Genomic DNA, 27457 nt, shown 5'->3' on the forward strand with positions numbered 1-27457 from the left:
ACAAAACGTCTATCGTTAGCTTTAGCTTATAGCTTTCCCTGGGTTTAAGAGTTGTGTTGGTTTGATAACCGTGAAATCCCGGAGTGAAGTACTTTTGTTGAGTGAACTGAACTGGTAACATGGAAATCCCGAAGTGGAGCATTTTTGTTCCTTTATAAACAAACTGAGAGAACTGGACTGAACTAGGGGGAAGGGGGGGCAGGACGAGGGAAAAGTGGCGTTGTGGTCTAAAGGGTTTGCACTTGTTAATTTAGGCTACTCGAAATCCAAGTTTCAGATCTACCGTTTTCTTGTCTTAGTCGATATGTCCATGATTACAACAGGCATAGAACAGTTAATTATTTTAGCAAGTCTCCTTAATGCTTGTGAGCAGAGCAGTAACATGTAGCTGATAGTGCTTCATGTTATTTGGTGAAACATAAGATCTAGAACCTAGGCCAAAACATTTCATATAACAGTAAGAATAGAAACAGCATTAGAGTGGAAGTATAACATATTTTACTACTGTCACTATTTTTGCTCAATTCTGTTTATTACTGTGTTGTACACCTAAATGCTGTTTGAAACATCCAGATTCTGCAATTCCATCTGCAAAACTGCCAAACAAGAAAAGGGCCCTATATTAAGTACAGTTAGACCAGATGTGACATTTGCTTCCCCCAAAGCCAGTCCACCAAGAATTAACTGGTCTATGAGGGACCACAACCACATGTAGTGCACATTACATTATTCAATAATGTATGTCTTAAGATGTGCAATTTCAATAGCATTGCATTAAATAACTTTTAGTGATATTTTGCTTGGGTAATTTCTGACTCAGATACACACTCGTGAATGCCAATCCCTTACACAAACAAGTAGACATGTGACAAAAGCAATCAATCGTTACCGTGCCCCACACACACACACACACACACACACACACACACACACACACACACACACACACACACACACACACACACACACACAGGATTCCCTGGTTGCTAAGTGATACTCAAGACTGTTATGCCAAAATCCATCAAGCTCATCTCTTGGCTGTGTTCTAGGTTTAGTTTAGGTTCACAAATATAAAGCAGTTAGGGGCAAAGGGAGGTTCTCATACGATAAAAATGGAATGATGTACTGACACTGAAAAAGTGTAAGACCATAGTAAACAAGCTAGATACCAAAGACAGAGGCTAGTCAACTAGAATACCGGTAGCTGCTTTAAAACCTAAAATCCAAGCACTACACAACATGCTATCATCACTGTCACATACTAACTGTACGTTACATCAATGTTGTTTCTGTATCATTCAGCGATAGTTGTCCAGCTAGAGATGTGCCACTGCTACAGTACAACATAAATCCGGTCCAAAGTCTCCAAAGGCTCATTAGTCTGACGTTTGGATTTGTTCTTTCACCATCCATAAAAAAGCTTTTAGTGCTTTAGAGCCTCATAAGAACAGTTTAGGGTTTTCGCCTTCAAGACACATTGGTTGGTTGGTCATATAGCAGCTACTTTTCACCAATTTACGAGCCAAACCAAAACAATCAACAAATGACTGTTACCTGTCAAAGTGAAGTGACTGATAAAGTATTAAGCTTACATCAAACCTTCTCACTACTGTCAGAATTTAGCAGCATTTCAGTTGTGTTTAACGTTACCTTGGCTCCCATCGTACTTAGAAGGCCAACACTAAAAAAAATGACAGGACAACAGAGTTTTTCAACTCGACCAGCAGACCTACCGTTATGTTGTGAAGGCCTAACGTTATAGGCCGAGAGGATCAGGCTATTCATGTATTTACAGTCGCTAACATTAGTCCTGAATCAACAGAGAAATACTTGGGTTCATAAGAAGCCAGTTAGAGAGGACTGGCATGCGGCAGTGAAAGTAATTTGCAAGGAGTCGTTGAAACTAGCGATACAATCATGAAAATGACAAGACATTTCAAAACATTTGATCCTGACACTATACGCTAACCGTTCGGGCGGTTCGGCATTCAAGAAGCCGACGACGGTTGCGTACAGCCAAGCCGACTGGTTAACGTAACGGTGATGTTAGCAATCGTTAACCAAAGTTCGTCAGTCAAGGAAATAGCCAGCCATTAAACGTTTACGCTTATGTTACTTGTGTGTGCCTGTCAAACACTGTGTGCATTTTTGTTACATCAGCCCATTTCTACATCAGGGCCCAAAACAGACTGGTGGGGTTAGCTAACCTTAATGTTGGACACACACACCCCGGCCATGGAAAACTGGCTAAAGCTAACGTTAACATTATGTGTCCCGTTGCCAGCTAAGGTAACCAAGTTAGCTGGTGTTAACTTGGCTACCCAAAATTACGTACAAATCAGCTAAGCAGGTAGCTAGTAGCTATTGTATTGTAGCTAATGTTAATTGGCCAACTAGGTTAGCTGCATAGCCTGCATTGCGTTGTCCAGCTAACGTTAGCTTCCAACTGCTACTCAGTGTTGACCGTTTAGCAAATTAGCTGCTAGAGGTACACAAGGAGTAGCGCTGACAGCATAGCGTTGGCTTGTTGACCTAGCCTTTACGCTACGAAAAAGCAAGATGGCCAAGTGTGCTTCTTGCTAGCCAGTTAACAGTAGCCGGCTATCTACAGACTGCTGGCTAAGCGTCAGTTCGTCTTTTCAACCCCAGCGAAGTGCATGGGCTCACGTTAGCAAGTGTACCTACCGAGAAACAGCGGGAAACGACGAGTCTCCGGCATGTAGCTTATTTGGCCATTAGCCTGAAACGTAAACGACACGAATACACAAACAGCACAGGACTCCGCTAAGGAAAATAAAGCGTTAAAACGGATTCTGACAGGCGCCAAAAGGCAGATCAGCGGAGGGCACTTTTCAAGATGGCGGCTCCATCAACTTCAGCAACCCCTTCCCCCACACTACAGCCTGTCACCGAGCTAGTTCCGGCACTGCTATTGGCTGTATGTCACTCGCGCACAGCAGTCACTGGAGCTCTATTGGCCAAGCGATCACACCGGTTCAGGGTAAAAAACTTCCTCGATTTAATTTACCTCGCAGTCCGGATGGACGAGGCATTATATCGTTTCATAAGTTCTGTTTATTAAAACGCTTTGGGGTTACGCACAGTAACTGTAAACACCATTGGGGTGTTTCACTGTATCACTTATTAATATAGGAAACATTCGGTGAAACTGGACCATTACATTAACCCCACCCATGTATTTTCACGGTGTCCTACATCAAGCATACCCACATACGTCCGCTGCTCTGCTCCCTGCGCCGGTGTCGGTGCAGGGCCCGTTGACAAAACGCACCATTTCTGCAGGTGGAGGAATGGAGGAAATAGTCTAGGGAATCTGTTAGAAAAAATGACCCAACCTTAAACTTATACACCCTTCTCACGGGGCCCATTTTGTGTCGAAAAGGCAGGGTAAACACAGCTGCACGCAAAACACTAATGAGGGTTTCCAACTGCCATGATTGGAATGTGGAAACCCTCATTAGTGTTTTTCTTGCACCTGTGTTTGTTGTATTCAGTTCTTGAAACCTTCCAATTTAACATACTAAAAATCCCAGAAAATCCCAGTAGTGGAACATTGTCAAAATTGGCATTGTCTCCACAAAGGAGGTGATGTTTTCGGTGCCGTTTGTCTGACCGTTTGTCTGCTAGCAGGAGGATTACGGCAAAACTACTGGGCCGATTTTCATGAAACTTGGTGGAAGGGTGTAGCATGGGCCAAGGAAGAACCCATTACATTTTGGGGTGGATCTGATCCGGGTCGGCTCAATGGAGGGGGCGGGGCTAGGGAAAAGGGTCCGTTGCTAGGGCTAGGAAGGTCGTAGAGAGTCTGGATTCGAGAGGTGGGTAGGGGGCATGGACAGGTGTATCGGGGGGAGTGTATGTGGGAGGTGGGAGGGGGTGTGGTCAGGAAAGGGGCGGGGCTATGTTAAAGCCCTACCAAACATACTGTAACATAACAAAACAAAACATAAAAAATGTAAGTGTGGCTAATGTTCTAATGTTACAGTTAGTGGAAAAGGGTGAGTTTTCATGCACATCTTGTTCCCTCAGACAGCCATCGCAAACCATAACTTCATAGTCATGTCTTCACGAGTCTCGCATTGGAGGCAATTTGATTTTGGCAAGGCACACCGCAAGTTGTAGCTCAAACATGCAGACGAGTGGACAGGTAGTCTCCATATCCGAAGGTTATGGATAAGTTGACCGCCATTTATTGTCTGTTACCAATGACAGTCACAGTCTGTTACCATTCAAAGTAGGCTAGCTTAATAAGCACTTACTAGTTAGCTAATAGCTTACTAATAGGTATAGCTTAATAATAGCTTATTAAGATACTTGTACTATCTGTTGTTATTCATTTTCTTTGTGCAAATAAACAAAAATAAATAAACAATACACACTTACTCTGGAGATGATGTACCACTTGTGCTCTTCTCCCTACTTATACTCCCACCACTTATAAAGCCTCAGCCAGGCCGTAATGCAACAAGGATGCCAACTGCCATAAAACACCCCAGAAGAAGGATTTATTACATCACTGATGACATCACAATTGCTCGAGTGACATCACTGATGACATCACAATTGCTCGAGTGACAAGTGTGTCTTCTGAAAACTGCTGCCAGACTGGTAAAGACTGAGATAAAAGATATCAAGATTCCCAGAGATGCATATCCCTCAAAATATATAATCTGCCAAAGGAAACATCGAAGCCCTTCAGCTTATCCTCAAAGAACTGTTTGCTGGCAAGAACTGTGAATTAAACATAGCTGCAATAGGACAGGCCATGCGGGCAGCAAGGGCAAGGGTTCTCATCACGCCATTACAGATAGGACTGACAAATGCATCACCAATTTCAATCTAGACTTTTGGTGAAAACACTTGGTAACCTTCGATTCTGTTCCTCATATCAGGAGGTGAAAAGGTTGAGTCAAGTGCAGCTGCTTCTCAAGGAACATACCTCCCTGGCAATGTTGAAGGCCACTTCATTCAGTACATTGCTGATATGACCATAACATCAGAACCATTGATGGCCACAAAACATTACATGGTATGGGCATTGGGCATTATAGCTGGAGTTACACCAGAGATCCAAACCAGTACCTCTGATAGCTGTGACATCATAGCAGCAGTTGGACACATCAATATCCACATGTGGAAATCAGAGACCCCTGGCCTTTCATTCATGTCCTATGGATTGAGAATGCCACAGGTGGGTGATTCTCATGAACATGGTACAACTCATAGCAAAACTCAAAGATATCAAGAAGATATCAAGTAGGATCTAATTTCACCATTCAAATTGAAATTATAATCCACTAGGCATCTTGCGCGCTACGCGATTTCGCCTGCCTTGCATCTCGCCGAGCTGGCCCTGCAGCTCGCATAAGCACCTCGGCCGTTAAGCGGCCTCAACCCTGGTTGCTCCTTGATGGCATACTTCAGGGATGCTGGATCACCTGTCCTGGAGCTGGTAACATACAGCTGTCCATGGCTGAAGACTGAAGCCAGACTCCCACTTCTTTCAGTGTCTGCCCCTGGGACTTGATTTTGCTCTTATGACATCACTGAAGATGTCACAACTGCTTTTATGACATCACTGATGACATCACAACCTCTTATGACATGACTGATGATATCACAATGCCTCTGACATCACTGATGATGTCACAATTTATGACATCACTGATGAGATCATCACTGAGACTGTGTGTGTGTGTGTGTGTGTGTGTGTGTGTGTGTGTGTGTGTGTGTGTGTGTGTGTGTGTGTGTGAGTGGATTTATGACATCACTGATGATGTCATCAGTGGGACTAACATTGTGAGAAATGCCATGTTGTATTATGACTATATACTTACATGAGAAAATAAAAATCTGTTCTACTTAGAGACTCAACAACCATTTCTGTGGATTCCTTGCCCCCAAAATTGTGGAAATAGACAACAAATTTGTAATTCTAGGTCTAGTACTTGGAGTCAAGATATGGCCAAAATTTGAATAATACCCATTTTGAAAAAACGTCATTTTAACATACTTCCACTAATGGGATTTTCTGGGATTTTTAGTACAGTGTTTCGGGCATCAATATGAACATAAAAATGTGAAAATAAATTCTGTTGCAATTAGTTTAAGGTCAAACCTTATTGGTACATGAGAAAGATGAAAGCACATTACATTCAGGCTTGGGAAGTAACTGCTTACATCTCTCTGGTTACTGTAATCAGGATACAAAACAAGGTAACTGTAGTCCCTTACAGTTACAGAAAAGAAGATGTAATCGGGATTTGATATGTGTAAATAAATAAAACCCCAAACCCTGGAGAGAGAAAATAACCAGTCTTGAAAAAACACACTGGTTCTTAAAAAGTATCAGTGCAGAAAATAAATCACTAGAAACCAGATATTATCAGTGCACTGTAATCCAAAGATGGAAAATTGTCATTGTATTATTATTAATGAGACACAGTGACACAGATACGGTCTGAAATTAGTATCACCATTTTTTTTTATGTCCTCCTGAGGAGCTCCAGTAGTCGAATGCAGGACATGGGTAACCCTTTATTTTACAGGTCCCTAACTACATAATGAACACCAATGTAATTACTGTGATTGGTGTTCATGTATAATTACATAATAGATTATGTAGTTACACATGTAGTTACATATTTACTATTTGTAATTAGACATGAACACCAATGTAATTACTATTACATTGGTGTTCATATGTAGGGTCACCGGTGTTCATGTTTATAGGGACCTGTAAAATAAAGGGTTACGGAAATGTGTTCAAAAGTAGGCCTACCGTAATCCAAAAGTAATGGAAAGTAATCAGTTACATTACTGTCAACCAACAGACTGAGGAATACCTTCTTTCCTCAGGCCACAAGACTCTTAAACAAATAAGTAACACACACAACACACACGCACGCACACACGCACGCATGCACGTACACACACACACACACACACACACACACACACACACACACACACACACACACACACACACAAAACCTCACACACAATATTGATGTCCAATACTCCAAATTATGGTCCATGGCCATGGCTGACGTAAGCCAGTGTTTTTGTGGTGGTTTTTTTAGCTGCTAGTAAACAGGATTCCCGTCAGGCCACACAGGGAGCCGGGATCGAACCCGCGGCCCTGCTGCTAGTGCCAGGGAATATAAGGAGAAGGAACATTGGGCTGAATCACACATGGTTTGGCTGGACTGACGCATCAACATATAATAAATATATTATATAATAATATAATAATAATAATATATCATATATCTCAGTGGACTGACGCCTGCAGGTTGCTTTACAGCGGCAGAAATGGTAGGTAGCATGAAGTGTGTGTCTTAAATGTCGGAGGCAGGCAGATATCATGGGTCTCTTCTCTTTGAAACTATGCCAGTGCTGTTTTTGTGATTGTGTTGTTTTGTAAAAGTGTTTTACACAAATAAGGTCTGTTATCATTTAAACTGTACCTGGGTATGAATAGAGTAGCCTACCAGAGGAATGAGTCCTAATCAAACTGCGTTCCAGACACCTCGGAACTCTGAAGAAAAAAATACAAGCTCCCACTTTGAAAAAATTAAGTGAACGATTGTCGAGGTCAGAATTACAGGTTGGGTATTCAGGTATAATTTCAGAGCTCCGGGTTGTCCGAGTTGATGTCATCAAAGTGTTTGTTGACCTAATTTGAAGTGTACTTATGCAATATGTGTTTATATTTCACTCTGATTAAAGCAATATGTTGAATTTAACAGCTGCAATGAAATTAGCAAGCTCTGTATGTCTTTGTTTTTTTAATCCAAGTTAAAAACAGCATGAACGAACGCAATGATGCTGGAAGTTGGAAATCTCGAGTTTCAGCTTCCAAGTTCTGAGATGTCATGAATGCGGCATAAGACCTGCCTAAGATAGCATTATACTTGCGCTGTTCACGTCAGCTGTTGAGTCACATTTTCGGGGAGCTTCACGCCGGCTACGCCACAGGCTCACCGGCCACGGCACAGCCCTACTGCAAGGGCTTTGACGCACGACCATCAGGCTTGGGAAGTAACTGATTACATGTAATCCGGTTATTGTAATCAGGATACAAAAAAAGGTTAATGTAGTCCCTTACAGTTTTTTTTAAATAAATATTGACTCTTTTTATTGTCTACTTTATGTTTGATATCATATGGTGACATCACAACTGCCTGAGTGACATCGCAGTTGGCTAAATAGGCTAAGTAGGTGGTGGTGTGTGTCTGTGCTTTGCAGCAGTGTGGTTCCATCACAATTGTGATGTCATTAGTGATGTTGTCATCAGTGATGTCACTCGAGCAATTGTTGTGATGTCATCTTTGTCCCAGAGGCATTGTGACATCACTGATGATGCCATCAGTGATATCACTGATGATGTCACCAGTGATGTCATAAGACTGATGGATGTAAACTTAAAGGGCACACACACACCCGCGCACATGTAAACTTGAGGGCAATAACATTTTGTGAGCAACACACACACACCTGCGCGGGCCAATAGAGCATTCGAGGCCACACAGCAGCCAAGCTGCGTATGCGAGCTGCGAGGCCAGCTCGGCGAGCTGCAGAGCGGGCGAGGCTAGGAATCTAGTGAGCGAGATGCCTAGTACCGTAGTTGCCTAGTAGTAAATTGGCTAAGTGGGCTCTGTGGTGGTGATGCCGCAAGGCATCCAGTCTGCCGGTAAGATATTAGAAGAATGTATCTGTGTGTCTGTATTGGTGTCAGTCTCCAGGGTCTCCACCCTAGGAATCGAGCGCGTGTGGCACGCAAGATGCCTAGTTTCCTTAACAATAGCAAAAAAGTAATACTACTAAACTGGAAGGACAGAACCAAAATCTCAGTCGTACAGTGACTACACTTACTAACGGATCATTCAAATATGGAATACTTGATAATATGATTGGTCGTTTGTGTCTGTTGTGTGTCTGTTCCCTCCTCGCTGGTTTAGATTTGAGCTGGCCTTCGAACGTGACATCACGGACATCACATTAAAGCATGACATCAATAAGTGAAATCACCAACCTTCAACAGTGACATATGTCAGGTGTAACATCACCAATGATGACAATATGACATCATCACTGTTGACATCATGGTCTTCAATGATGACATGAAAACCTTCAACAGTGACATCATCACTGTGGCATCATAACCAAGTTATATCCTGAGTTTGAATAGATATTTAGTGTCACATAGGCATTCTAGGGTCACAAATATTTTGTTGCATCTGTCTCTGACCTCCTTACTATTAGTTGCTTGTAATATGTGTAGTTTAGGAATTGAAGCTTATTTGACTGCATGTTGTTGCCCTTAAAAAGTGTATCTTCAGTGTCAGCTCAATGTCTGAAATATAAATGTAGATGAGTGTATGCAAATGGTAACTGGCTTTTGTAACTATCAATGACTTTTGTAACTATCCATGTTTGTTTGGATGTGTAACAGTGTTATGCTCATCATGTTGTTTCAGAGGACAAAAACCACAGCTCTCTGGACATGTGCTCTAGTGGTCATACTGGTTGTACAGTCCCATCATGCACAAAAGGTACAACTCTTTCACTCTGTTTTCTGTTGCTTTGCTGCAAAAGAAAAGAAGACCAATTTCGTTTCATGAAAACGTATTTCCTTTCCTTCTGCTTTCAGCTGAATGTCCACTGGGGTCCGCAGTCCATGATGTACTTGAAGGGCAAACGTGAGTTTAGCCCACCGACCAGGCTCTCTGCTGTCTGTTTGATCAGCCAATTGAATTGAACGGAATCTCTGTCTGTCGCTCTGTCCGTCTGTCTGTGTCCTTCACAGTCTAGTACTGTCAATATGTCATCAAACTGCATCATGTATCCATCATATCAGATGACACTGACTGGACCACATCTGATTTTCAATTGGGAAAATCTCAGCAAACACATACATTGTATAATATTGTATATCACTCATAAAAAATCAACTTGTGAGTGACCATGTTGTCCTTTTCAGATGGCAGGAGGTTTGTGTCTGTGGAGAATGACAGCGCTGTTTTGAAGCAGGGTCTGCAAGGCTGGTATGCCGTGCTCAAAGGTACACCGGCAGCAGGACTTCACTGCAAACTGACGCCAAACTCCTTCATTCGTCATTTGCTTCCTAATAACTATTGATTAATTTATGGTGTTACCCTTCATTTGAAGCGGTGCTCATTAGACATTATAAGGCATTATAAGACATCATAAAGGCATCATACTGTTACGCGTTAAAAGGTATCAGGCGCCATCCCTATTAAAAGGAGTTGCATAGAATCATGAGGCAGCATAAGGAGTGTAATGAGATACATCGCATAAGGCAATATGAGGCACCATCATAGGTATTACAAAATTATGTAGTTTTTCTATTATATATTTCTATTACTAAATGTTTTCACGTAGTGTTTAAAATAGGTTCGATTAGGTTAGGTTAAACCTTATGTCCCCGGGGGAAATTTGTCATGGGCACAGTACTAAACAGTTGCTTCATATAAAACATAGTCTCGCTGGCCAGCCTCCTCTCCCTTCTGTCCGAGGAAGGGAGAGGAGAGGAGGCTGGCCAGCGAGACTATATAAAACATGACATCAATCGCACAACATAGAAGCATTTGACAGTGTTAAGGCTTCACATAAGGACAACAATAAAAACAACAACAAAGGACCTTTTACAATGACAACATGACGGCTTAGCCAAGAGACTAGTTTAAGTTTAAGTGCTTGTATGTTATTGCACATCACTCTATTGCACTAAGATCTAGACTAGGCCTAGCATCTGAATTTAGCTGACTGTAAAGTGCTGAGTGTTAAAGTGCTTGAGTGTTATTGCACATTGCTCTAGTCTATTGCACTAAGATTGTGGATTAAAATTCAGCAGCTTAATGGATACTGGAACAAAAGATAGCTTCAGGATTGATTTGCACTTTGGCACCTGGAGTCTTCTGCCTGAGAGTTTATCATGCTCTAACACTCTAACATGTGACGGCAATGTGCTTTTAATGCACTTAATATGTCGTACAATGGTTTAATCAAATATTGTCTTAGACTATATTTCAATGATGAAGACTACCTCCCATAGCCAATGCCTGATCAGCCATCCCATTCATTGATTTGCACGCCCCTTTCATTCATCTCTGTCTATCTGCAGTCAATGCCCTGTTCAGGTTATATCACTCATTCATTGTACGCGCCTTCATTCCCTGTCCAATCACAGTCTCCCACGCTTAACCGGAGTAGTCTATCAGATCCCATGTATCTTACTGGTTGTAACTCACCTTGTCCTGTTACCCCTCAGCTGCTGATCTTTGCAAAGCAGTTGTTTCGCCCCACCTCCTCCCCGGAACACCACCACTGTCATGAATCCTGAAGAATTCCCTATGGGGGGATTCTCTATCCTATAAATCACTGACGTCCTCCTCACGTCTCAGGAGGAGCGTCATCATCATGGAGTCATACGCCAAATCTAATTTGTTTATTGTATCATTAAAGTTTATTGTACTTTCTTCTAGTCTCTCATTCATTGAAATGTACTTATTACTTAAATGCCTTCTGATGCTTTATGATGCGTTATAATGCCATTTAATTCCTTAACCCTGCAAAAGCCCAAATTAATTAGGAGGTTGTGGTTCATAGCAGGATTGCGGGACCTATAGACAGTTTTCATGGAATTGTGTTGCTATGGGAACAGTTTGAAACTAGCTTATTTCCTGTCAGCTATTGTATTAGCAAACACTGCAACAGGAAGTAAGCTGGGAGCAATTTAGAATGTTTATGTTGTCAAGTTAAAACCGTCAATAAACATATTTACTATCCAATAGCATTGTGAGGCTGAACAACAGCACCCATTGACTATAATGTGGTCTTAAAACATATTTCTTTGCGGGGGATTTTTTACAATAGCTAAAAGTGATGTTGTAATTTTGCAATCAAGGGTTTTACAGGTGCCTTATAATGTAACCTCATGACCCTTATGATGCCTCATGATGCCTTTCCTACCTGTGTGTGTGTGTGTGTGTGTGTGTGTGTGTGTGTGTGTGTGTGTGTGTGTGTGTGTGTGTGTGTGTGTGTGTGTGTGTGTGCGTGCACGTGCGTGTGTTTGTACAGGTGTCCAGAGGTTGCGGTCACTGGAGTTCAGTAAACCCAATCAAATTGTGAGCTCAGAGAAAGTCTTCATCCATTACCTCCGGAGAGATGAGACACACAGTTAATAGTGTGATGTATTACATACTGTACAATGCAAAAAGACGTATCATGTGTTTAATATTTATTTGTATTTAATATCAGTCTAATTACCCAGATATATACCCATTGTTAATAGCGAGCTATTACCCGGTTATTACTTTGGTCATTGCTGTAATGTAAAGTGCTATTGTTTTGTTTCTTCATTCTGATTTGCCACTTGAGAGTGTTGTTGCTTCAGTATAGTTCAATATGGAAGTACTGCTAACCTTTGAAAAACCGTCCGTTTTCTTTGTGGATAATAGTGATGGTAAAATATTAAAATATGGACAACTTAATTCAACCAGCTTTGTATCATTAGAACATCAGTAGTATATCAGAAAACTGTAAACGGTTTTGAAGTCTGTCATTTAATTTGACAGTTATTGAGTGTTAAAGTGTGGACCAGTGACATCACTGGTCCACACTAACTCAAATTAATAACTCATTAACTCAAATCAACTCTCAATAACTGTCAAACTATTCATCATTCATCTAGTTTGACAGTTATTGAGAGTTGATTTGAGTTAATGAGTTATTAATTTGAGTTAGTGTGGACCAGTGATGTCACTGGTCCACACTTTAACACTCAATAACTGTCAAATTATATGACAGACTTCAAAACCGTTTACAATTTTCTGATATACTACTGATGTTCTAATGATACAAAGCTGGTTGAAAATGGGCAGAGTGTTGGCTGCTGTCTCGGCTGCAGTGTGTCCTTTTGACCAGTAGAGGATAGTATTGTAGTAGATTTGAAGGACCAGGAGCATTTCATGATTTGTATTTCTAATGGCAAGAATCATGTCATATGGTCAGAGATGGCAAGTAACTAAGTACAAATACTTTGTTACTGTACTTTTTTTTTGTAATGTAATGTAATGTTACTGTACTTCTTGTGTAATTCTTTTCTATCAGACTCACACACACATTTTCATTAACCCCCCCCCCCCCCCCCCTTAAAGTAACCTGCCAACATTCGATTCGCCTATTTGACATCTTCCCAATAGTAAGACAAGAATATAGAGTCCCTTCTCTTCTCTGTTATTAATTTAAATACATACAGAAATACCGGTAATATGTATCGTGTCAGAAGTGGGATTCTAACAGTACTTAAGTAGGATTTTCAGGTATCTGTACTTTACTGGGTATTTATTTTTATGACATTTTACTTTTGCTCCCTACATTTTTTTACTCCCTACATTTTAACAAAAATATGTACTTTCTACTCTTTACATTTTCAAAATGAGCTAGTTACTTTAGTTTTAATGCACGACAATGTAACGTTTTCTCTCTCGTCTCACACTCTCCCAGCTTTCACGCATTATGTGCACCTTTTAACATTGAATAGTCTTCAAATTATATTAATATGACGTGAGTTTGTTAGCTTTAACTTGATTACATTTCAGAGCCTGTACTTTTTTTTACTTTTACTAGAGTAAAGTTGAATAAGTACTTGTACATTTATCACTGAAATCACACAAACTCAAGAAAGGGTGGCACTGAGTGCGGCATTGTCCCTAAGATTTTCCCTTTAATTTGCTGGAATGTTTGAACCCGGGTCACATTCTGGATGTTTTTCTGGGTGGGTCCATAACACCTAATCCCAGCCAGGAAACACCCAATACCTTGTTTGAAGGTGGGGAGGAAAGACAGATTTATCACATTCAGAGAAACATCAGAAGAAAGAAAGAAAGAAAGAAAGAAAGAAAGAAAGAAAGAAAGAAAGAAAGAAAGAAAGAAAGAAAGAAAGATAGAAAGAAAGAAAGAAAGAAAGAAAGAAAGAGAAAGAAAGATTGATTTACACAGATATACATGTACATTCTGGGGCTAGAAACCAATCAATAGAAAATAATTAATATGACAAACAAGGTCCTCCAAAACCAAATATATTCCTTTTCATAATACTTTATTACCATAATATTGTAATTTGATAATCAGCATATATTTTTTTCCAAATAACATTCACAGTTTAGTTACATCCAGGCCCATATACTCATAGAGAAACCGGCTAGTACTTCAGTACAGGCCCCACATTAAGTCTGTAATTCCCGGCTTAGACATTTGCAGAAAAGTCATTGATTTAACTAGGCAGGGGCAAAGCAAACAAAGTCCATAGGAGGTTCTGAGTCCGTTTGCCCTGCTCTCCTACAATATCTTCATTTAACACAACCTCCCAGCTCGACTAAGGTGCTAGACTTGTGTTGTGAATATCTTTTCAGCCATCATCTTGACGTAAAACAGGACATGGTATCTGATGAAAAGCAGGTATCCTACTTCAAAAAGGCACTTCCTTTCATAAAAGGTTGCACAGTCAGTGTAGGTCATCCTTTTTTTGCATGACGGTACTACCACACCCAAAATGTCTGCAAACAGTCCCGCTATTATGGCCTAAAGGGCTATATACATGGGGAGAATGGAATATTGATAGTGTAGCTTATGGGGTAGTCTCTCAAGTGAGATCTCTTCCACAATTTTGAATGCTCCAGAGACAGTCTGTACTTCCGCCCATTAAATTTCTTTTACAGAGGAAGTTGTCATCTTCCAAAAAAACAACGCTTCAGACCAGAAGGAAGTTTAATTGTATTAGCCTAATCACAAGTGGGCAAATAAGCGGATACCCGCCTTCGATGGTGTTGACCAATCACAAGTGGGGAAATGAGCAGATACCCGCCTTCGATGGTATTCGACCAATCACAAGTGGGGAAATGAGCGGATATCCCGCCTTATTTTGACCCGCTATCGAACCTTATTTTTTGAACAACTTTGAGAGCTGTGAAATACAGACAGGTAGGCGGGAGCATTTCATTTGCAAATTGAAGGGAACCAACCCGAGTTAAGTTAAAGGCGTGCTTCTTCTTAGCCACTTCTGTTTGCCAGAAAGAGCTCTGCCAAGATGTGGCATCAAGAGGTTTAGCAGGCAAGGCAATACGACCATCTAGATTCAAAAGCACAACATTTATAAATCATCCCTGTTGACTGTTTCCCAAAGTTGAAATCAAGCATAATCTGCAAAGTAGTTTAGAAGGGCAGATTAATTACAGCGGCTGTGCCATTTTGCATCCCAAACAGGAAGTGGAGCCACCTACTGTAAACTCAGTTGTATTCACCTTCTTAGGTTGACTTTATGATGTAAATGCATCATAGACATCATAGTAACTCGTAAACAAACTGATGTCCGTTATGATAGCAGGGTCTTCTGAGGGAAAAACGCCATAAATGAGTGGCTATTTGGAAGCATAATAGAAGGGTGATGTATTATAAAGATGATAGCCTATCCTGCATACAATTTAAGCCAGGATTGATGAAATAGCATATGATCCAGAATTATGTGTGCTTGTTCACACTGTTTATTAAGTCCATTCCATTTTCCCCAGTTATAAACTCTCCTCCCCGTCTCCTCTCATATACAATTTCAAAGTACAAGAATAAGAAAAATACTCTCCATATTTTACACATATTATAAAATGTTCTCTTACATAAAAAGTTCTCCCAGATAATGAAAGAGTCCCTTGTTTTATAATCTTACATTTACATTTATATATTAATACATTTGCATGAACGAAAATAAGAAAATCGTGTGAGTGTTGTGCGTGCGTGTGTTAAGCTGTTGTTGACATCACATTTGGACAAACAATATGCATTATGCAACATTTCAGACAGGATGCAAGCCATCCAATATGATGAAGAATTACGTTTAAGTTGAGCTGCAAAACAATATAGGCCTAACCTACCCCGCCATTTTAAAAATCAGCCCAGATGAAAATATCATGCTGTAATGATACCAGAGAAAGATTAGGCTACATACTTAGGCCTACCTTTCATTCATTTGCTGCACATCCTCTTTCTTTTGTTTTAATTGTGCAACATTTTCAAATGAACATTGGTGATGTCTTCAAATGAACCCTTTGAAATATATCAATTAACGTTGGAAACGTTCCTGTCGTTGGAGGACTTGAAATGTTGATATGGAACATAAGCTTAGACACACGCATGCACGTGCACACACACAGACACACAGACAGAGCACTCACTCTCTTATTTCAGGTGGCCAAAAAGAAGGAATAAGCAGCTAGAGGCAACGCTTCAGAGGACTTATCATGATCTGGCGCATGTTTTTGTACACCTGTTTTCAATTTGAAAAATAATTTCAAATTCAAAATCAATATGGCATGAATGTATGGATAGTTCCAAGCTCCTTTTGTAAATCATGTATGTTGTAAACTAATTATTTTGTCACATTGATTTTGTTCGACAGTCGCTCTAATAAACTATTTCTACTGGACTTGAGAGACAGAGAGAAAGACAAAGAAACAGAGAGAGAGACAAACAGAGGGAGGCAGAGAGGGAGACAGAGCAAAAGAGAGAGGGAGACAGAGAGGGAGGGAGAGAGAGAGAGAGTAGTGTCTGGCTGATTGAGCGGACAGTTTTGACTGTAAGGTAACACTCCCGGGGGCTCCAGGAGGGAAAATGGTCACATGCAGGTTTATATGATCTGGGCACGCGTACTTTTTCTGTATGTGTGACCCATGGTGCACTGCTCTCAAACGCTTCAAACATGACAGCAATTTCCTTATTTTGCCCCCGCACATACTGTATGTATGTGAGATTGCGTGTATATCTTATTTGATCATGGTTGTTTAGTTGTGTCTATGTGAAAGGATGCCTAATTTAGCTAATTTCACTGCTCCTGTGTCTCCCGCCTAATTGGGGCACTGGTGGCCTAAAGCAGGGGTTCAAAATCCTTTTCACATCAAGGACCCCTAAACTGACACAAATTAGACCATGGACCCCCATTTGATAAGACTTTGTCCCAGGGTCCCCAATCTGATAAGATTTCTGCTTTTAGAGGTTTTTTTTACAGAAAGTGTATGAAACCCATGACCAAAATAGTCATACATTCTGTAATTGCGTTACTTACGGATATAATTATAATGAAAACAATTATTCCCCTTTTTGCTGGGGATCCTCTGGAACAAGACCCCTGGGTGTCCCCGGACACCACTTTTAGAACCACTGGCCTAAAGGTTAGAGAAGCAAGCTTGTGACCGGAAAGTTGTCAGTTCAATCCCCAGGACCAGCAGGATAAATCTGGGTGGGGAAAGTGAAAAAGCAGTGTTTGCCCCTCCCTCATTACCACCATTGAGGTGCCCTTGAGCAAGGCCCTTAACCCCAACTGCTCCAGTGGGGCTGCTCAGTGGCCAGCAGATCAGACTGTGGTTGTACTGGTCAGCTTCGCAGGTGTGAATGTGTGTGTGTGTGTGTGAATGTGAACAGGGCGCTACTGAAAAAGAGAGCATTGCTCTCAGTGAGACTCCCCCTCCTGTATAAATAAAGGTTAAAAAATAAACTTTGAGGAGGAGAGAGGAATGTCTTTTGGGGTCAAATCCTGAAGAATTGTCACTCTCTACCCCATTTGTTCCACTAGTAGGTTTGACCTTCACTCAGACTGGGTTCCCACTTCACAAGACTAGAGCATTATACATTTCCATTGGCCATTGTTGTAAACCCTGGAGTGTAAAAACACCAACGCTTTCAATGAACCGCTGACAAACAAGCTGTTTTCCGTCATATACGGTTGGTTATATGTGCCATCCATTTGTTTGACACACCTTTCCATGTGCTCCCCACCCTTTTCTTTACACTTCATGGTTAAGTGTTGCAGTAAAAACCTATTTGTGTTATGAATTCATAATAGCAATGTAATAAAGTGTGATGATCGCAGTCATTGTGTTTCTATGTCTGTAAAACTACATTATAGCCTAGTGTTGCAACACAATTGATTACCAAAGCCATATGTGGCAGAAATACAAAGGTGTAACGAGAGCTGCTGTTATACCTGTTGATGGGGAAGTCTCTGAAAACACATGATGACCCCCTGCTGGCCTGGGATCAGATCCTACCCAAACCTTCTCTCCTGTGCAGGGTGACCCCCGCTGGCCTGGGATCAGATCCTACCCCAACCTTCTCTCCTGTGCAGGGTGACCCTCACTGGCCTGGGATCAGATCCTACCCCAACCTTCTCTCCTATGCAGGGTGACCCCTGCTGGCCTGGGATCAGATCCAAGCCAAACCTTCTCTCCTGTGCAGTGTTGCCAGCTCTCGTGAGAGAAACAAGCAACCAGGTCTTTGATAGTCTCGGCTCCCAGACAATTGGAGATCTCCACCTAACAATCAATCGTCTGGTCTGAGGACATCAGAACAGCCGCTAACAAACCTACGCCCCTTTGTCAAGTTACCAGAAATGATGCTCTCCCCCTATTATCCTCCATAGTGAAATAAAATGGAGATACAGAGAATCCCTTTGTAACATAGAGATTCTTAAAACACTGAAAATGGATGTCCCGACTCCCGAGCAATGTTACATTATTTAATTGTTTTATCCATTTACAAGCACACAGCTTCTGCACAAAGCTCTGCCCTAAAGACTCTGATGGTTCTGAAGGTTTTTTAAACTCTCAAATAGTTTCCACCAATTTGTTTTTCAAATAGTAAAAAAAAACGAAAGCTGTGAGAAAGTCTCCAGTCTGTAGTTGAGCAACGTGGATAGAGACTAAGAACTGAGTCTAAGAGCTTTTCACACTGCATTCTCGTATAGCTAAGAATAGGGATAAGATAGCCCCTAAGCCCCTAAGCCCCTAAACTTAGCCCATTTTGGCAGACAGCTTTGTTAAGCCAGGTTAACCAAAACCCATGGCTATACAATTCACACTGCAGTTCTACTAGCCCAGGGTTAGCAACTGCCCATTATAGCGGTCCAGTTAGCTTGGCCCTGTCTCTGGACCCATTTCACACTGGCAACTGAGCAGGGCCAGCTAGCCCTAAAATCGGGGTTAGCCCACTTTGGAATGTTCCAGGATTGTGCAAGTGTGAAAGCTTTTTTTCCTGCATGTTTTTTTTAGCAGGGGTTCCTATTTGGAGGAAACCCCAGGGGAGCACGGGGAGAACATGCAAACTCCACACAGAAAGGCCCTTTTTTGACAACCCCACCTGGCCAGTATGCACTGAGGACATGGGAGTGGCGACACACCCTCAGCGCCCACAGCATCCCAGGCGGGAATCGAACCCAGGACCTTCTTGCTGTGAGGCGACAGAACTACCAATGCACAACATTGGACAACATGAACAGCTTTCTTAGCCTGGGGCTAACAGCTCCCTTAGCCCCAGGCTAAGTGTAGTGTGAAAAGCCCTTAGGTCTTTGAAGACCTGGTTGCTTGTTTCTGTCGCGAGATCTGGCAACACTGCTCCTGTGTCTCCTGTCTGTCGTCTTGTCAGCATTCCTGATCCTGTCCAGAAAGTTAAAACACTCGCTCCACCCTCGTTAAAACAAAAGGAGAACCTGTAGCAGTGAATCGAGAGGAAGAACGGTCACAATAAAATGGCGTCATGTTACAGCGTGATGACGTTGCCGTCCTCTCTCATGCTCTCCTGGCTGCTGCTGCTGGCTGTGTGGGCGGGGCTTCCGTTGTGATCGGGGGTGGCCATGGAGCTGTCACTCAGGGACGCTCCAACACTACTGGGCAATGAGATGCTCTGTGGGAGGGCTCTAGCCGATGTGTCACTCAGTGAGAGGGGCCTAGCCGGTGGTAGGGACCAGTCTCTGCTGTGGTTACTGTTGTTGCCGTTGGTTACCCGGTGGGGAACGTAGGCCGGCAGGCTGTCGTTCTCGATGATGAGGTCGCCGTCCTCATCTTCGTCCTCGCTGTCGCCCTCAGCAACGCTGTTGCTGAGAGAAAACAGGGGGAAATATGAAAACAGTAGAATGAACATCTAAAATGGAGGGGTAGGCCGATATAACCCCATCAAACATTCAACACTTGGAATGTCGTGTTTTTTGTTGTTGTTTTTTGCCGTGGTCAATTACAAAATTGCAAAATGGTCAAATTTGAAGTCACCGAATGCTAGTACAAAATATCTGCAGTCCAAAAAAAATATTGCCATTGGTATTTGCCTTTGAAAACCTGTATCAGTCTAGCTTCCTTCATGTACAAGCCATAACAAACACTTCAGAGATAGTCAAACAATTGAGGGACCATATTGCGAGAACCCAAAGTTTCCTCTACTCATAGAAATATTTGATCAAGGTTATCTATTGAAGATATTTTTTTAGTCTGTTTGACTGGCTACATTTAAACAGTCCAAAGCTGAATTTGCAGAATTTGAACTGAACCATGTGTGAAATGCTAATATTGTATCCAGTGTTCTTCAGTTCTCTTCTCCTCTATTCCAGGGGTGTCAAACATACGGCCCGGGGGCCAAAATCGACTTTGCAAAGTGTGAAAATTGCACTGAGAAGTCCTTCAATGTGATGCACTTATGACTTACTAAGAGGTACCAGGTTTCAGGAGCAAGTTCAGTATTAAGTAGTAGCCTATTCATGTTTTCATCACTAAATGGTCAACTTTTTTCATTACCCTTGACTATAGAGAATTGCACACTTAAGTTGCCAATTCTAATGCACAGTTACAGACAGTAGATTTGATAATTTGTTTGATGGTAGCTGAGATAACCCTACGTGAAAACGTGTTCTTAAAATGGACCTGCAATTGTTTTACACTAAAAGAAACAGGAAACAGGAGGTTTGTCATTTATAGGTTATTATAGTGATTTTCTTTCTGGTGCACTTAAGACCAAATTGGGTTGCATGTGGCCCATGAACTAAAATTAGTTTGACACCCCTCCTCTATTCATTCTGTTCCTGTCTTACCTGGCAGTGATGGGGTTACTCTGAGAGGCGGGGCTTGGTGAGTCGTGTGACGGGGCGGAGCCTGTTGATCCGGCTGATCCTGTGGAGGTGTTTCCGGCAGACATCTTGCTGCCACGCAGAGACACGTTGTTCCTCTGATTGGCCGGCTTCACCGTGACAATCAGGTTGTGACTGTTGGCCACCATCATGTCCGTCACCTGATGTGATGGACAGACAGAGGACGGTACTTCAAGCATTACACAGACATGCTTACAATTTTTTTTTTCTCTTTTTTTTTGGAAGCATTTTCTGGCAATCCCCATTTTTGGCGATTGCATTTACACTTCAAAAATCAGAAAAATGGCATTCATTTTTGAAGGTTATCTTGCTGAACACAAATGAACCTACAAGTTAATTCCGGACACTTGCCAAACATTTCCTTCCATGTGTAACCGAACGAATGCAAGTCCTCGTGAGTCCCGAATGGTAGCGAGTGAGTTGGTTAAACTCACTCCCCCAGTATAAAGGCACGTTAATCAGCTCCGCCAAGGGGGCTAGCTCTCTTGGTGTAGTGGTTAGCGTGTCCGCCTTGCAAGCCGAAGGTCGGCAGTTTCGAATCCACCCCTGGGCAAGCCCTTAACATGGGTTGCCGCAATGACCATCAAAACACAACGGCGTTACACATGTTCCTGGTTATGATGACTATTCACCTGATCCAGAGTTTTTCCTGCCACGTCGATGCCATTGACCTCCAGGATTTCATCATTAACTCCCAGCAGCCCTGTGCTCTCTGCCAGCCCGCCTCGCACCAGCCGAGAGATAAACACTCCTGGGACCTAGACGAGGACGAGGAAGCATGGAGAGATGGTCATTAAATGTCACATTTCTCAGACAAAGATTTTCAGAGCTTTAGGAAACCAGATTTGACATCAGGAAAGGTATAACATGTACACACAGTACGTACAGTATGTAGGTAGACATGTACGTACAAAACATACATTTAATTTTCATTAGCCATTATCTACTCTGCAAGTCTCGAAAAATCCTTATATAAAGAGTTTTAAGCCCGGAACCAATTCAAAAAGCCGGCTACAGAATCATGACCATAAAACATTTGGTTCAGATTCAGAGAGATTCATGACTATAGATGGTGTTCTTCCCACTCCCCATACTAGAGGTAATATGGGTTCACCTGTGATCTTCTCTGCTGTGTCTTACCTTCTCTACGCCCTGCGGTGTGACCCGCACGCTCACCCCGTCTCGGATGTAGAAGCCCAGGGGTTTGTGGGTGCCGTGTTTGTGGAGTCGTACGCGTCGGTGCGACTCGGGCAAGATGTCCACGTCGATGATGGAAGAGATCTGTCGGAAGTCCTGCGGCAAGCCAATCAGAAGGCCCGGTCTGTTCTTCTGGTGGGTGGAGCCTGAGCCGGAGGCACGCAGCCCGCTCAAGCCCAAGCCCTTCTTACGCCTCTGGAGGGAGTTGGTGGCAAAAACCACAGGCTCATCCTCTGTGAAGGGACAGAAAGAGAAAGACAGCAGTTGATGTGTTGTCTTTTAATGCTGTGAAAGCAATGCTGCATTCATGTGCTCCTCGGAAGCGATTTCCTCCCAGTTGTGAAGTCGTAATTACAACATGACACCATTCAAGTGCTCTTGGTCGAAAAAAGCAACAAACATGGACGCCAGTCTATTTGATGCCACACTATGTTGAGTGAGGCAGCCTCAACTCAAAAGTGAGAAAATTCAAACTTTTAGCAGATCTAAAGCTAAATATTAATAACAAACTTTATTTATGTAGCACCTTTCTTAGAGTTTACAGGGTGCATTATAGAATAAAAAAAACTCTGAATACAATAATAATGGTACAAATTAAGCAAAGGCAACAACAATGGATGAATTAAAACTATAGGAACAAAAATACTCACACAATAGTACATGAATCACAAAAAGGCTAGTCTAAAAAAAGTATGTTTAAGAGACTCAAAAGATGAGACTGAATGACTTATTGGGGGAAATTGACCAACGATTATTCCCCAAAACATGGTCGAACAGAGAGAAAGAGAGCAATGGAGTATTCCATTTTTATTGGACTCCTCTAGTCTCAAGTGGGCCAACCCAACGTCTTACGTCAGCAAGCTTGCAGCGACGGCTGGCTAGGGCGAGACTAGGACTCCTCCACACAAAGATGTAGGAAAGGGGGGAGGGAGCACAGGGAGATGGAACAGAGTGATAAAGAGAAATAGAGACAGGCTTGGAGGAAATTCACAGGTTTATCCACATAATCAAATCAAGTGGAACAGTACGTCAGGATATTGTTCTTCGTTTTTTTTTTGGAGGGGGATTAATATACTTCAGTCCAACAATATTGTGCTATGTATCAAATTTCATATATCTATCCATTACTCTGACCGCCGGTGCGAGAGGGATTTTATTTTATAAATATTTTAAATTTTTCCCACGTCATTTTTCGAATCCCACACTTCACCTTTCCTTCCCCTGCCTCTACCTCTCTTTCCTGGTCTCCTCTTTCTCTTGCTTTCCTTTTTGTTTTGGGAAACCTCTCGCTGTGCAGCTTCACCAAGAGTCAGCTGCCAGCATGACATCACCCACAAGATATTTTACCTGTCTTTCACTGCCTGATTCCACAACTGCTTCAAGGAGAACTTCACTGAAAAACAATATTGATTTATTTTCGCACATGATCTCACACATATCCAAAAACTGTAAACAGTTTTGCAGACATTAATTTAGTTTGACAGTTATTGAGAGTTGATTTGAGTTAAAGTTGATGCCGGTGATGTAATTTGTGCATGAATGTGTACTCCAAATTTTGTAACATGCATGTATCAATGTCATGTGTTTCAGGTAGAGGTGCTAAATGTAAATACTACAAAATTAACTAGAACGACCGCAAGGCGGACTTATGCCTCCGCCATTAGTTCATTCTGGGGTCCAAATCGCCATTTGAGGCAAATTGGAAGAGATTCCGTCAAGGCGCTCCTGTGATGTTGCGTTACAGAGCTTGGAAATTGGGTGTGAGAGGTCACAGTGACCTTGAACTTTGACCACCAAAATGTAATCAGTTCATCCTTGAGTCCAAGTCGGTGTTTGAGACAAGTTTGATTAAATTCCGTCAAGGCATTCCTGAGATATCGCGTTAACAAGCTTGAAAATGGCGTTCGAGAGCTCACCTTGACCTTTGACCACCAAAGTCTAATCAGATCATCCTTGAGTCTAAGGCGATGTTTGAGGCAAATTTGATGAAAGTCCGCCAAGGCATTTGTGAGATATCGCGTTAACAAGCTGGAAATTGGCGTTTGAGAGGTCACAGTGACCATGACCTTTGACCTTTGACCAGCAAAATTTAATCAGTTCATCCTTGAGTCCAAGTCGATGTTTGAGACAAGTTTGATTAAATTCCCTCAAGGCATTCCTGAGATATCACGTTAACAAGCTTGAAAATGGCGTTCGAGAGGTGACAGTGACCTTGACCTTTGACTTTTGACCACCAAAATGTAATCAGTTCATCCTTGAGTCTAAGTAGATGTTTGAGGCAAATTTGATGAAATTCCGTCAAGGTATTCATGAGGTATCGCGTTAACAAGCTGGAAAATGGCGTTTGAGAGGTCACAGTGACCTTGACCTTTGACCACCAAAATGTAATCAGTTCATCCTCGAGTCCAAGTCGATGTTTGAGACAAGTTTGATTAAATTCCGTCAAGGCATTCCTGAGATATCGCGTTAACAAGCTTGAAAATGGCATTCGAGAGGTCACAGTGACCTTGACCTTTGACCTTTGACCACCAAAATCTAATCAGTTCATCCTTGAGTCCAAGTCGATGTTTGAGACAAGTTTGATTAAATTCCGTCAAGGCATTCCTGAGATATCGCGTTAACAAGCTTGAAAATGGCGTTCGAGAGGTCACAGTGACCTTGAACTTTGACCTTTGACCACCAAAATCTAATCAAATCATCCTTGAGTCTAAGTCGATGTTTGAGGCAAATTTGATGAAATTCCGTCCAGGCGTTCCTCAGATATCGCGTTAACAAACATCGTACGGACGGACGTACGGACGGACGGCCGTACGGCCGTACGGACGGACAACCCGGATCCATAATACCTCCGGCCTGGCTATCGCCGGCGGAGGCATAATAACTCCATTCAAAGTAGTAGTTGCTCCTGATGTAAAAACAGTGGCTAGCTACGGCACTGGTTCTTGTCACCAGACCCACCTAACCTGCCTATAGGCCCTTTGGCTGAGGGGTTTTGGAACCCCCCCCCCCCCCCCCCCCCAATCTCTGTGTCAGGAGGTACAATGGTGTCTTGTCCCTGTCTGAGCCAGAAACAACCACAGTATTTATATTAACAGATGAGCAAATCACCTACTTGAGCATCAACACAAACGTCAGCCTGTTAGGGTTAGGGTAACCCTACTGTTAATAACAACCGCACACATGTAGAGCAATGTGTACAGAGAAAGAGCTGACTAGATCATTATACAAAACCAAGATGCAGGAAACTGTGATTGCAACTGCATAGTTTAGCATGCCCAATGGCCATTGCTATTGCCACATGCCCCTCAGTTCTCCCTCCCTCCATAGAGAGAGCTCTTTCTCTCTCTCTCTCACATGCGATGCAATATAGGGGTCCATATAGGGAATAGAGTTAATCCGTGCAGCAGGGATGATAGGGGTCAGATTAACAGGGTTAAGGGGGGGATGTGGCTCTGATCTCCATTCATCCATTCCCTTACTTTGTCATGACTGCTCAGCACAAACAACATCACCAAACACACATCAAAAACCAACAACAGTTTATAAATTACATCCAAACCCTATTGGCAATTTGGCATGAGTCATTATTTGGCTTGCAGACTAAAACCCCAGATTAGTTTTGACCAATATGTTTTTTTTTGGTGGCAGATATATTATATTTTTGCGGATCGAAGGCAGCTACTGATAGACAATACTTTGAGATGATACTCAAGAGTCCACTCTTTCCCTTTTTTCTACTACTACTACTACTACTACTACTACTACAGTACTACTGCTGCTGCTGCTGCTGCTGCAAAAGCTACTACTTCTCAGGTTCGTCTATTATGGGTTTCTGAAGGCTAATATTTGCTGATTGAAATGTCTGGTTATTAATACTTTGTGTGAATATTCAAAATTCAAATATACAAGTTTACAAAATTGGCAAATATTACAAATTTGCACTAAAACACATTGAAACCCAGAACAATGGGATTATTTGAGGGTTAGTAGCTTCAGGCCAGGCAGGATTCTGCACAACACCTTCAGTGGTGAGATGCATCGCTGTTCTGTTTCTGTAGCTGTGGTCAGGGAGGACCATCAGCACCATATTGGTCTAATTGTTGTACATAATCATCAATAGCTAGAACTAGAAGTGCACTTGGAGAGAGCCGACCTCCGCCAAGGCCAATACTTCAGTTTGCTATGATATGCAAACTGTGAATTGGATCAGAACCCTGACCCACCCACATCCCCCCAGCCACTCCCCATACCCACCCCTTGAACCCCGACTCTCTACGACCTTCCTATCCCTATGGCCCCTTTTCCTTAGCCCCGCCCCTACAACCACCCAGGTAAAATAGCCACTCTCCCTACCCACCCCTAGAACCCGGACTCTCTACGACCTTAGATCCCTAGTTACGGCCCCTTTTCCCTAGCCCCGCCCCATCCCTTGAGCCGACCCAGATCGCATCCGCTCCAAAATGTAATGGGTTCTGTAATGGGCCCGTAAACCTCCCACCAAGTGTCATGAAAATCGGCCCAGCAGGTTTTCCGTAATCCTGCTGACAAGGAAACAAACAAATGGCACCGAAAACATAACCTCCTTGGCGAAGGTAATAACCTGTCTGTCTGGCCACTGTGTCTGTTACACCCCCCCCCCCCTCCTATATGAAGATTTTTAGTCCGCTCCCCTACAGAGCAACTCTTATTAAATACAGATGGAATGTACCAACTGCTGAGACAAATGAGGGAGGAAAGGTGAGGAGATGAGAGACGAGAGGAGAGGAGAGGAAAGGCACAAGTCCATTCCATTCAAAATAGGAATTGAAATTGACATTCCAAAAATTGGTCAATCATTTCAAAAGCATACATTTTTCCACTGTGAATACTTCCTGCAACATTTCACGAAACAATCACCTTTACTCTTTTCTCTCGCTTTTGTACAAAAAGTAGCACTGCAGTAGATTTAGATTTAGCCCAGTCAGAGATGTGTAGAGAAGAGTAAACAACAGTGCAGTAATATGATTAATTCTTCCAGTAACAGTTCACAGTGTAACAAATTAAAATTTTCCAGATTAATTGAGAGGATTACATCTTTTGATAAACAGATACTTTTGTTATCAACCCCTCTAAATCCCACAGTGAAGCTGAATTATACACAATCTACGATAATCCCTGTCCACTGATCATCCCTTTCCTGAAAATGTGTGATCTCCCTCTTGCAGCTGAAGATAAGGGTCGAGAAGTTGGCTTTGAAAAATCAATTTTGGGGTGAAG

General features: G+C 42.2%; 2 protein-coding genes across 5 annotated transcripts in view; both read right to left on the reverse strand.

The window, feature by feature from the left end:
- ppp6r3 (protein phosphatase 6, regulatory subunit 3) overlaps positions 1-2851 on the reverse strand; it is a 40878-nt gene extending 38027 nt beyond the window's left edge. For all 4 annotated transcript variants that reach the window (XM_083654619.1, XM_083654618.1, XM_083654617.1 and 1 more), the window contains exon 1: positions 2686-2851. The gene's annotated coding sequence lies outside the window, so the exon portion shown is untranslated. The remainder of the gene's footprint in view (positions 1-2685) is intronic.
- Positions 2852-14153: 11302 nt separating this feature from the next.
- pard6a (par-6 family cell polarity regulator alpha) overlaps positions 14154-27457 on the reverse strand; it is a 34117-nt gene continuing 20813 nt past the window's right edge. Inside the window, exons 3-6 of the mRNA XM_083655006.1 lie at positions 22145-22434; positions 21637-21762; positions 20948-21144; positions 14154-19966 (exon numbers count right to left, since the gene is read on the reverse strand). Coding sequence (XP_083511132.1) covers positions 19630-19966; positions 20948-21144; positions 21637-21762; positions 22145-22434 — 950 coding nt within the window. The 3' untranslated portion in view covers positions 14154-19629. The remainder of the gene's footprint in view (positions 19967-20947; positions 21145-21636; positions 21763-22144; positions 22435-27457) is intronic.

The sequence above is a fragment of the Poromitra crassiceps genome (assembly GCF_964638095.1).
Source record: "Poromitra crassiceps genome assembly, chromosome: 18".
NCBI lineage: Eukaryota > Metazoa > Chordata > Actinopteri > Beryciformes > Melamphaidae > Poromitra > Poromitra crassiceps.